At 43.7% G+C, this 13294-nt stretch overlaps 1 protein-coding gene across 1 annotated transcript in view; it reads right to left on the bottom strand.

The window, feature by feature from the left end:
• CPNE8 (copine 8) overlaps nt 1-10188 on the bottom strand; it is a 70299-nt gene extending 60111 nt beyond the window's left edge. Inside the window, exon 1 of the mRNA XM_054272702.1 lies at nt 9942-10188. Within this exon, the coding sequence (XP_054128677.1) occupies nt 9942-10081 (140 nt within the window). The 5' untranslated portion in view covers nt 10082-10188. The remainder of the gene's footprint in view (nt 1-9941) is intronic.
• Nucleotides 10189-13294: the final 3106 nt, after the last annotated feature.

The following is a 13294-nucleotide window of genomic DNA, read 5'->3' as shown; positions in this document are numbered from 1 at the left end:
AGTATATTTTTTGTCTATGTCCATTAAGTCTTGCAGATAAAGAATGCAAATAGAAAAGGAATTTCTATCAATTATGAGAGAGGGGGGAAAAAACCAAAACTTTTTTTTTGAGAAACATGAAAACCTATAGCAAGGAAGCCTGGGAACATCTGTGCAGAAATCATTATTCTACTAGCACAGATCTTGAAGGAATTCATTCTGCACCTCCCCATTCTGGTGTGGACCTTCCAAAACAATTGCAACAGCATAGCTGTCTAAGGGGAAAAAAAATTAATGGGAGCCATGGCAATAATACTGGAAATGCTGGGATCATTTTTTTTTTCTGTATAATGAGAGCCATTTCCCCAGGGTGGGAAAGAAAGAGATCATTAAATAAGATAAAGTTAAAACATATTTATCTTTGTTTGCATAGTTTCATAAACCCTGTAAAAATTTATCAAAATAACAGTCCAGCGCTCAAGAAGTTTTTTAGAATAGAATGTTTCAGTCAGAAGGAGCCTACAATGATCATCCAGTCCAAAGGCCCAACCACTTCAGGGCTGACCAAAAGTTAAATCACATTATTGAGGGCATTGCCCAAATGCCTCTAAACACTGCCAGGCTTGGGGCACTGACCTCTCTAGGAAGCCCTCTCCAGTACCTGACCCCCCTCTCAGTACAGAAATGCCCCCTAATGCCAAGTGTTTTGTACTGCTTAACCTGAAACAAGACACATGTATAAATCAGATGCTTCACTGATCTAGGCAGCAGTGGTGGCTCACCAGGAACCATCACAGCCTTTGATGCTTCCTACAATCTCTAACCCACTACGTGCTACGTGTATTTTATCAGATGTACACTAAAAAGTAGCATTTACTCTCCTTATCCAAATACACTTTCCTTCAAATTTTACTTTATTTTAGTGATCAATATCTGAACTTCCTTTTCTGTACATTTTTAAGTCTTTGTTACACCAAGCTGATAAGCAGAAGTAAATTCAATTCTCCCATCAAAAATCATAGAATTTTGGCCTTGAAGAATAGACCACAGTAACTACAGAACTGAGCAATTTAAAATCTGCTTTTCTAGTTTTAAAATTTAAAAAAAATAAAGATTTGTATTGACTGGAAAAAATATTTTGCTTTCAACAGCTCTGACATCTTGAATGACAAAAATATGGGGTTCACTTCAGATTAATTTGTCAAAATCTCTCTGGGTGCTATGGCTTTATGTTTCTCTTCCTCTTTAGACTTACATTTAAATGCATGCAAAGATTTCTTGATTGTGAAATAAAGCACTCAGCAGTTTGCAAACACAGTTGGTTACTCATGCAAAATAATTTTTAGAAAATATATATTTTCAGTGTATCATATTTGTATTATATAAGCACACACTGCTTCTCTCACACTTTTATCAAACCATGGGGAAAGGAATTCTCTCTAGTTCATTAAATAAAAGCATTTCTGTTTCCCTCACTTAATGATGGGCCACATCACTTTTTCACAGAAGATCCTGATAATGAAAGGAGCATCCTAATCACATTTTAATGTGCAGAATAGTACTCATTGTACTCCTAATTGTAACATAACTGTATTATTACCTAGTAGGCACTACCCCTCAGCCTCAATAGCACCACTGAACGTGCAAGGATCAGTCCTAAGCTGACGCAGGATCCAAAGAGCCCACTCCAGTGAAGAGCCCACTTGACCTACCTGCAGAGTAATTGCACAAATTACTCAGTGGCAGCTTAAGCAGTCACCCTTCCACAGCTATTTACCCTCTCCTCCTCTATTCTGTCAGAGCACAACAAAGGCAGCTATTAGCCTCCAGATCTCTAGATTCTAAATGCCCCGGACCTAACAGCAGACCAGACAATTTCTCAGAATTTTACATTATTGTCAAAATAACTGGTTTTCTTACAATAGGCTCACAGGTGAGACAACAGTGACTCTGCTGACTAACAGGCAATTAGGATGACCTGTTCATTTCTGTTCAAACCATCTCTACTCTTCGGGGCACTGGAAGAACCAGAAAGAAAGCAAACATATCTCTGATGTGCAAGCTTAAGAAAACATTCACAATACCTCTTCATAACCTCTGGAGAAGTAATTCACCAGAAAACAAATAATTTTCAGCCTCACAGTAACTTTCGTTGTCAAGCTATATTGATTCAAAAGCCATAAGGGAAACAAGAAAGGGAGAAGCAATGAGAAGGGTAAGATCAGCAGTGCTTCCATGAGTTTCCACACAACTCACAGCCATCTCTGGCTAGATGTACACAAACAATTTTAGGATGAAGCCTCTATTAAAACTGCTGATTGCTCCAGAGGGTTTAAAAAAACCCAAAGGAATTGCCAAGATTATTTACTCTAACACAGCAATAGTTTTACAGGAATTCTGTGGAACAGATGGAAAGTACTGGGTTATAAAAATACAATTGTGCAGATGAAACAGACCTAACATAATCTTAGACTATCCCAGTTTATATTAAAAAAAAAGACCAATTAGTACTATCACAAACTGGTGGAACTCTGATTCAGTACCAACCCAAAATTCTATTTGAAACCAACAGAATAAACCATCCCCATTTATGTTGTTAGGGCTGGGCAAGTTAACAGTCTCTGGCTCTGAGCTTCTGGTGTGTATCCTGGGAAATGGCACTAATGACTGCTGGTGGTCAAAAGAGCTTTTCAATCTAGGGCCAACTCACCACTCCTTCCCAGTTACTTTCACTCAGACCATCCAAATCCATGGATATGCTGCCCTCGGTGAGTTCTGATTTCTTTAGGAATGGATAATACATTTCATACAGTGTTTCATTAATGTACAACAGCATATAAAACCTAGATTGGTGGTGTAGTTTTTCTGAAACAACTCTTCAAAAGGTATATCTCAAAGAAGTAATTTTAAAAGGAAATATATACCATCAGTGTAATATTCATCCTTTCTCTGCCAGTGCAGGACTGTTGGTTGGTAAGCCACTGCTCAGATGGGCAGATAAAAAATTGAGAAAAACAATACTACCACAGAAGGTCTTCATGAAAATAGTTATTGCACATTTCGTAGACCTTTTCCTGCTGCCAGGCCTTCCTGTATGGTACCTTTCTGGGCCTAGGACAGTGGGCTTCAGCTGAGGGAGGGTGTTACAGTGAGCCACCCATCAGTGTCCCACCTCCTGTCTGAGGACAACCATGAAGTTTTCAGTGGTGGCAGGGGTGGAAGAGGTGGTCTCAGAAGGAGAATGATGTTGACTTCTTCCTCCCCACTCCAAGAACTCCCAGCTGAGTTAACATGCCCTGACTTCATTCATCTGCAAGTGCATGCTACGTCCACATTTACTGCACACCACATACAGCCTGTATGACATCTGCTTGAGAGCTGCTCCTTCATCACTTTTGGTTTTGCCCAGCTCCCAAACTGCACTTCTTTACCAACCACTGGTGACCTCTTTACAGCACTGGGGTCCCCAGCAAGGGGAGCATCCTGAGTACCCTCTTTTCATCCTCTGCTGCCACACTCCCATCCTGTGCCCCCACCTGCAAAGCCTCTGCTATCACACCGTGACAATGCTCCTCTGCACTGCACCATTCTGTCAGGATCACAAATACATCATTATACACATAATAACTACTTGCTACTACTATCTGCTGAAGGAAATATGGTTATACCATACAATTATACAAGGACAAGCCAAAAGGAAACTAACTAAGCAGTAGCCACCCAACAACTAGAAAAAAAGAGAGCAGGTTTGGGTTTGAAGCTAAGTAAAGCCAAACAAAGCTCCACGTAGGCAAAGGCACGTTCAGACAAAATCTGACAAGTCCTGACACTCCCAAGGTTGGGTGAAACCTGAAGCCTGCATGAGAACTGACATGTTAAAGGTTAATGACTCAAAAATCAGATTTGCAAAAGCAACAGGTGCTTTGCTGAAGCCAGATTGGCACCCCTTAAAGAAAGGGGAGGAGAAGAATTTTTGGGTGTGTGGTGAAACCATTGATCTTCTAAGAACAGCCCAGGTGCAGAGGAGGTGCACACCCAGCCACCAGAGGATGACCACACCATACCAAAAAGGCCAGTAAGAAGCAGATCCTGCAAGGTGGGGTAATGCTTCTTATCATGCCAATGTCCTCTCCTGATGAGACTCAAGTGTAAAACCACCCCCTGGGAGAGGTATGGGGACACTCACAGGTAAGCCTGAAGGTATTAATTCCCTCTGGAAAGTCACAACTGGCTCAACCTGTGCAGTCATGAGAAACAGTGGTCATGCCTTAGAAAGGGCCACAAACCTCCAAAGTCCCCTGAAGCAGCCCCAGACTGTGCATGAGCCACAATATTTCATAGTGTAAGGCTCCACTCCCAGGGGAGGCACCTGGGCCTTCCCACCTGAACATATACTATTAACCCATTGAATCTTTGCTTCCCACCCATCACTTCCCTGTATTTCCTCCCATTCCAAACCACAACAGGGGGACTTCTCCAGCCCCAAGAGATAAAGACTGTCATCACAACTTTGATCAAAAGACAACAATATTGCAACAATCGAGTCTCAGTGCTGGACGGGTAGTGCTATCTTTCTTCTTCTTTTGTACTCTTACCCTTTCTTTTCCTTGTATATTTTCTTAAGTGATATTGCTATACTTTTATACATTTCTATTAATAATAACCAAAGCAGATACACACCTCCAATGGAACCATCCTGTTCTGAAATAAACCAGCCATGTGTATACACACTGGTCATTCAGTCTCGTTTCACTTTAATCCACCACGAGGGATCTAGAAAGAACTTTCAGTTACCCTCTCGGGGGGGGTTAAAACAGCCTGTCCCCTGTATGCGGAAAATCACTCCATGACAAGCCACTATCCATGAAGGAGACAGAAGAGTCCTACGCAATTATTTGAATAAAGGGAGAGAGCCCACCTGGCCACATGAGCGTGGGGTTTCTCTCTCAAGGTTTCAGAGGATGTAGACCCCTTTTATCCTAAAACCCTGTCCATATGTTGACCTCTTCCCTTCCCCAGTGGCTGCAGTTCTAGGAAGGTACAGCCTTGCCAAACCACTTACCACAATCCCCCCTTGAACATGTCATTTTCCTCCAGAATTTTAGGTAATTTAGAAATTTAGAATTTAGAAATTCGGACTAAGTAGGTTCTGCAAGAGACTTTGTGCTGACCCATTTATCTATTGCTCTTAAGTTCAGGAGTCAAACTGTCTGGGTTCTGCAGCTTGGCAGAGGCACCAAGATCCATTTCAAAGACACTAACTCCCATTTCTCCTTAAGACACTCACCCATGAACTGTTTGTAAAGACACTAGCATCCATCTTTCCATCACCAGCTGTCGCTAGACAGAACCTGTAGTGCAAACGATCTGCTTTGAATTCTATTAGTCACACTGCTGCATGTTTAAATTTCAAACAATAGAGACACACAGGTGAAAACTAAACTTGCACTCCATCAGGAATGCATCTCCATGACTATGGATACTGTAAACCATTTATGTTTTTTACCATCTGAAACCAGCTGGTTCTCTAGGTAGTATCATTTCAAAGAAAAAAACAATGTAAGATCAACATTCTGTTGCCAGTCACATAACCACTCCATGGACTTTTAATCCAATCTAGTAATACACAAAGAAAGCAGGAAGATGAAAACCAAGTTTACAATCAAAATTAATTTTATATTCTGTATTTTTACTATACAGAGTTACAAGCTTGAATGATTCATTATGAATATCTCTTTTATCGTTATATCTTTCTGCGACAGACACTTCTAACAAATTATTAATATTTTTTAAAAACCCAGAAGGTAAGTATGATGGCTGGAGAGACATCTTGCCACAGATCAATGCATAGGATAATCAAAGATATAATTTAACATACTTTTAGGTATTGCAAACACTTGGAAGTGGCTGGTTAAGACTTTCACACTACCAAACAAAAAGAAAAATTCTGATGTGGCATGCTTTGTTTGCGCAAGAAACTTGAAATTGAATCATTTCAATTACTGAGAATAGGGAATGCTTAATTCCATTCAGCTCATTCATTAATGTTAGATTTCTGTACAAATTGTGAAGTGGCATAGGACTGATCCAAAACAGGCATGAGCAACCAACTGTGTTCCTGCTGAACTAACTGTGACAGGTGTTTGTGGTGCCTTTATGCACATAACGCCTGTTGTGGGAACACAGGCAGTGTAGAGTTTATCCAACATAAACCCAGACCAATAAAGACACACTGCCTGATTGAACATAAAGCCTTCCAAAGCACTATTATCATAACAAACCTTCTGAATTAGCAAAGTGACCCTGCACTCTGTCAATATTTTAGAACCATCTTTCCAATAACCATGTCATCTTTGATACACTACTAGAAATCAAAATGATAAAACTACAGCTTCACTTTCCTACAGATATTAAAAAAACACTCTCAATAAGATAATTCTGATTGATAAATATTAACATGAGATATAATAAAACTCTTGACTTTTTTATTAACATAAGACTGCAGAATGGCTGCAGAATTATCAGGAAAAAAGCCTAGGCCTGTCCACACAGTAACCATGATAAACAGAAGCCATCATTATACAGACCATAACAAAAAAATTAAAAACTTGAACCCATTAAGATACGCTGAATTTTGTATGCTCACACAGAGCACAAACTTCAAGATACATAACCGCAATCTTGCAGTTCTCAGCCTTAGAAAAACAACTTCAGTCAAGACATAGTAACTAACATAGGAAAGATGGGAACAGAATATGGAGTTTTGCCAAGACTTAACTAGATTGGAATCAGTGGAGAACATCAGCAGAGGGAAAACAGGATGAGAGGTATATGGCCTGGAGCTTACCTGAAGCTCACATAAGACCACAAGCTTACACACAGAGCAGGTAAGAGAAGAGTCCTGTCTAGACACAGGGTTATAACCTGCAGGCAGTGCAAACACCCCTGTAGAGGAAGAGGAATCTTTGGGCTGGAAAATATAGTGAGTAGAAGGAGAGAGTGCAGCCTATTTCCACTCTTTCACACAGACTGCAGGGACAAGGTCTTGGTCCTTCACCACATGACAATTGTGTAAAATTATGCCAGGCAGCGACAAATAAAGGTTGCATGGCAGGTGACAGTAACATTTTATCAGATCATAAAAGCCCTTCAGCAGGTGTGAAGAAGGGAGAGACAGGGTGCAGAGGGACATGGCTACTACAGCAATTGATCCAGACAACAGTGGACAATTACCAACACCAGCGGATGCTCTGGGATACACATGAAAGTTCTTCTGCCATATTAGAGCTGGCTCTTGAGTCAAAGACTTCTGCTTCCTGATAAACTACATCTTAGAAAATCAGAAAAGAATTGGGAAGTTTTTATTTGATAGGCACTGAGTAGTAATAATTAGAATTAAATTAATTTCTTACTTTTCTAGCATTTTTAAAGTTACAGCTAATGCTGGCATTCAAAAGCAACGGGAATGATATAAAAACCTTTTAATCATAAAGAAATTCCAGAAAGAGCATTACCTGACAACCAAAACACTTCTGGATTTTACAATTTTTACAGAATTTCTCATCCTATGAGATGCATTTCTCCTAAAGACAACCTGATGTGACCCTGAAGCTAAACCAGGTTGGCTTGGAGAACATCAAGTAGTGCAATGCCATCTGCATAGTGCTGAATCTGGCAACACTGGCAGTATGAGGATGCAGGTAAATTGGGAAATGCTGACAAATAAACCACATGGAATTGAGAGCTAAAGGAATAGAAAGTGTATCCTTACTGAATAAGACAGACAGAAAGACAGAAAAAGGGGAAGAAGAGTCACAAATTTACTTTATTGCACAAACACTGCTTCACTGACCACAAGTTACACCACCTGTACAGACTGGAAGAACTTCCCTCATGTCCTCCAAGGAAAACAAGCAAAAACACACACAACAAAAAAAAAACCCCAAAAAACCACAAAACATCACCACAACAAAAAACCTCAAAACCAAACAAAAAGAAAAACCCAAGAAAAAAAAAGAAACTAGGAATAAATTACAGTTATCAACTAACAATTGTTGATGTAAATTAGTGACCACATTGGTCCTGCAACTCATCAAAATCCAAAGAAAAGAACCATCATGACCCAAACTGTTGTTAAAAGCATTTCTCTCCAGGTATTTAGGAATACACAACTGCTAATTATTACAGAATTTTCAGCATTCTCTGAATTTTGCAGTTTGCTCTCGAAGACTTTCACAATTTCATTTAACACCACATTTCAAAAGTTTTAGCCAATGACTGTGTTTACAGATGAATCACAAACGTGTTAACCATTAATCTCTGCCCTAGTGTCACTCATTTTACACTCTGCTCTGAAGCATAATTTTGTAATCAAAAAGTGTCATCCAGCACATAGAGAAGAAAGGAATCTCCATGGAAATTCCCATGCTACTGCACTTGACATCAAGACAAATTTAAAAGTTTTAACAAAACTGACATGGCTTTTAACAACATCTACAGAGAAACTGCTGCTGCAAACTATAATCTGAAATTAGTTACAAGTAAGGTCAGAATCGACTGACTGTTCTGTACCTGCATTTCTATGGAACTATCTGATGGATTACTGTGAAGCATGGCAGGTATACACAAATCATACCTGGAATTAAAGGAACTCCCATACTAAGTGAATTGGGTCAAATTCAGCATAAGTGCTCTGACATCTGTAACTGTGACAGGCTATCTGAAGAACTTAAAAGTAAAGTAAAGGTCCTGGATCGTTTTTACACATTACAGCACACCCTTCCTCAGACAACAGTTGGTGCTTGTGAACCTTGCAGAGACAGCAAGTACAGCGGGGTGTTTGTATGTCAGCCTGGCAAGTGTTTCAGTATTAAAAAATTAATCTTACTCTATTTCTCACTGCTTCAGCCTTCTTTTGAAATTCACACTTGATAAAACATCAAATCAGACTTTATTTACTAAGGAAAGAGAGGGAGTGGTCCGACAATTTAAGTTTAGAGCACTGCCGTTCTATCGTGGTAGTACTACAGGTACACAGCAACATTATAAAATGAGGAGCTACATTGCAAAATGAAGCACCGGACTGTAGAAGAAACTGTCGCATTTCCCATCAGGAAATACACGGACAGTTCAAATTTTCCGCTAGAAGCTGCCAACTCTGCTGGCGAAAGGCGTCACCGTTTTGCAACTACTAGGGAATACTTAAGGAAGTGGCGGAATGTGAACATGAATAAAAAAGCGCACAAATAAAAACTATTTTTAGACCTCTAACGAGAAAACCTCTGCATCACGGGAGAAAACAGGACTTTTGAAATACCGATAAACAACCGTCAAAGGAACAAAACCACAGACACTACGTTTGGTGTTACGGGTTGGCACTCCCTCAATTTCTCGGCAGCAGCGTTACGATAAAACATGACGAGGCAACACAACACGCCCGTACTCCCAAGTTTTGCAAGAGAGCCTTGAAGAACCCGTGACAGGATTGCTGCGGACGGAAGGTCTCCGTCCCCACCGCGGCGCTTGGGACAGCTCCAGAAGTTAAAACACCTGCCGGGCAACGCGCCCCGACTCCCGCTCCCGGGCAGGGCGCAGGGCGGCGGCAGCCGCTGCCCGTCTCGGCAGAGCCCGGAGCCGGCGCTTGGCCCCCGGGCCCGGCGGCAGCACCGTGCGGCGGACACGCCCGGTGCGCGGCCAGCGGGCTGCAGCGGGCTGGCAGCCGGCCCCGGGCTGCGCCCGCTCTGCCCGAGGATGCGCCGGCGGCATCCCCGGCTGCCCGCGCTCCGCACGCTCCGAGGGCAGGGGCGAGGGCGGCTCGCACGGCGCGGGGCGTGCGGAGGGCGTCCCGCACTGCCCTTCTCCTGCCCGCTCCGCTGACAGCCCGGGACGAGCGGCCCCCGCCCGTCCGCCCCCTCCGACGCCGCGGGGCGAGCGGGTGGCGCGGCCGTGAGCCGGCTCCGTACCTGCAGGACACGGAGAGCTCCACCTTGGTGGCCGGGATACTGGAGCTGAGCACGTTAAAATCCCCCACGGACGCCATCTTCGGAAGCCCACCGCTTCTGCCCAGCTCCTGCTGCCCCGCCGGCTTCCCCAGCCCGAACATGGGACAGAGCGGCGCGGGCGGGAACGAGGGACGGACGGACGGACGGAGGGAGGGAGGGAAGCAGGAGGCGGCGCCTGCCGGCCTCCACAGCGCGCTGCCGCTGCCGCCCGTGGCGCGGAGCCCGCTCCGCTCCGCACCCGCGGGATGCGCCCGCCGGCTGGAGCGGCGAGGCGGGAGCGGGCCGTGACGTCACCGGCAGCGGGAGCCGCGCGTGCCCGCCCCGGGCGCGGGGAGCCCGACGGCCCGAGCGGGGACACGGCGGAGCCCTCAGGCAGCGCGGCACCGGGGCCGCCGCCACCCCACGGCCGACGGGGCGGGGAAGTGCCCCGCTGGAGGCGTGCCCAGGGTGCGCTCCCGAGCGATTTCGCTCCCGCGCCTCCCCGGTCTCTCCCCTCCTGAGCCCTGCGCGGAAACTGCCGCTCCGTCCCGTCCCGCAGGCTGTCCGGGGAATCTCCTCCCTGCGCGTTAGTGAACGAGGAAGCTCCCCGGTGTCTTCCCCTTGGCTCCTGCACGGAAACTCCCGCGCCGTTCTGTCCCGTTCCGCGGGCTGTGCGGGGAATCCTCTCCTCCCGCGTTAGTGCGGATGATAGATGTGCGGGTGCGGGTCCCCGCGCCCCGAGCAACCGCAGCGGCGCCTGGGGACAGCGGCTGCGGGCCGCGCTCCAAGGCCGGGCGCGGGGTGACCCTCCCGGGGCCGCCCCCACCAAAGCCCCGGGCGGCGAACGCGCGGTCGGCGGGCACGGCGGGGCCCGGGGCCGGGCCGGGGCCGCCAGGGGGCGCGGCGGAGCGGCCGGAGGGCAGGGCCGGGCCCGTGAGGGCTCCGCGGGCGGCGAAGGGAGCAGGGCGGTGGTGAATGCCCTCGGAAAGCCTGCAGCCCTTCCCATTGCAAAACAGGCGAATTTACCTCGGTCACTGCGTGCATTGACACACTGGAAACGGGGGTTTCCCTCTCTCACACGTGCGCAGATCCATTCCTTTTTTATTTTTTTCCAAGACCACCAGTCCAGTTGCCCTGAACCTGCTCATAGTAATTCACAATAATCACAACTCCATCATCTTATATGTAATGCGTTCAATTTGTATCCATTATTATGGCATCTAAGTAGTCCCCAATATTTATTTCTCATCATAGAAGTTTGAAGAGAGATAGAAGAGTTTCCATTCCCATGTCAGAGGAGGGAAGTTAAGGCACAGACAAATTAAATGCCATGTCTGTAGCTACACAAGATGTAGGACGGGTCCAAGTCCCCGAAAATGATATACTGAAATAATGTACTGAATTCCTCTACTCCTCTGTCTCTTGAGAGTTTTATATATAGCAATAAAGAAGTTTAATATGTTTATTCGTAAAAGAAATGTAAATCCAAAGCCACAAACATTACCAAAATACACTCATTTTGAATTTCATTTCTAGATTCTTGTTGCTGTAATTCAAGTTCAATGCTTGATCACAGGTAGTACATCATGATAATGGTAAGAGAACCTGAATGTCAACACCTGGTTAGTGCATAACAAACAGAAGGAACAGCATTGGGAATGCAGAAAACAGTAACGTGTTCTTGTGTACAGGAAATATACTCCCTATGCATAGCACACATCTGAAACACAACTCCAGTGGCAGAAACTCAAGGAAGATACCATGGATATTTGATTCAGAAACTTCTGACCACATCCCAGTTCTAATCTTCTGGCTCTTTGTTTTCAGGAAGTTATCACCTGAAATCTCATTTCCTTATTTTCATTCTCTTGTCCAGAGCAATTTGTTAAGCACAGAGCAATTTCTCATCAGATATCTCCAAAGTACTTCCTCTTAAACCAATCTGTCTGAAGTTCTCAGTACAGCCAAGAAACCACATACCTTCACAAGTGTTCCAGGTATGTCTGCAGGCAGCCAAACCAGTAAGCCTACAGCTGAAATTTCTTAAAAAAGCCAAACCACAAAACCCAAACAAAAAATGAAGAAGGAATTTAGTTCACTACTGTCTTTGTCTGTACAGTAATGTGATGGGTGTAGGACCAGTGCTGTCTTGAGAGGCTAATGCTGAGTACAAATAAGCTACTAGATGACTAAAAGCTAAAGAACAGTTTTTGAGGAAAAAAAACCAAACTGTTTTTCAGCTTTATAATACAGTTCCTCCCTCTTTTATAATGCCCTATAAGGATCCAAACATGATCAGTGTATCCCACAGGGCATGGCATGAATAACTGAAAATGTATGAAGAGTTATTAGAATAAAGGTAGTACATCACTATAAATGATATACCTGTTACAATTCTATAGGTGTGAGTAATTGAAATTACATCATGTAAGTGTGACATGATCTTACATTATTCTCTACTAATCCACTTTACTTTTGGTTACGTGGGGGTTTGTTTTGATCCTTTTTTATTATCTGATCTTAATATTTTATTCTACTTAGAAAAATGGAAATTGTTGGCGATTGCCGATTCCATAAATAGAGCACCCTGTGAAAATAATGGAGGAGTTAAGGAAATTCAAGTCTTCAGTGTTGCTGGGGAGATATCCATCTTCTCTCATCACATTTATGAAGGCACAACTATTTTGTCTTTAATGTTTCAGCTTAGAGTAAGTACATAGTTCTCATGCACTGAGAGTGATTTATATGGGAAAGAGAAACTAAAAACTAAACCAAGAGGTAGTTGAAAGATAGGTGCCAATGGGACTAAATATACATTATTACCATTACAGAGAGGCACCTTGTATTTTCTGATTCTTAAATGGCACTAAAGTGTGGGAGCTGGAACAATGTCCAAGTATTAGGAGAGAGGCAGTTTTAGTATCTGAAATTTATGTACAAAATACCTATCAGATTACAGTGCAAAAAGAAGCATAAGGGCTGTGTGTGGTATATGGTAAACTGACATTTGGATGACATCAGTGACTCTCTCAAAATTTTGCAATGGAAAGCAGGACATATTTCCCTTGCTTTCTTTTGTGATTGTTACTTTATTATCACTAGCTGTTTCTAATTATCAGATGCCTACATAACTTGTTTCAATACCTGCAACCTAATTTAAGGAATGAGGGATATATTTGCAGTAATTATAGCATAAACTATGAACAAACTAGAGATTCCAGAATAGCTGTAATGCGTAACACGGGATGATTGCTTTAAAACATCACAGCTTCCAGATTTCAGCAGCATAATTGGAGCCGAATGCCACAGGATGCAAACATTGATTACTTCCCTCC

This window comes from Melozone crissalis, unplaced genomic scaffold (genome assembly GCF_028551555.1).
Source record: "Melozone crissalis strain CALT ecotype California unplaced genomic scaffold, PUWL_Pcris_2 ptg000004l_1, whole genome shotgun sequence".
In the NCBI taxonomy this organism is placed as follows: Eukaryota; Metazoa; Chordata; class Aves; order Passeriformes; family Passerellidae; genus Melozone; species Melozone crissalis.
The sequence above is the reverse complement of the archived record's forward strand: the minus strand, read 5'-3'. Positions and strand labels throughout refer to the sequence as shown.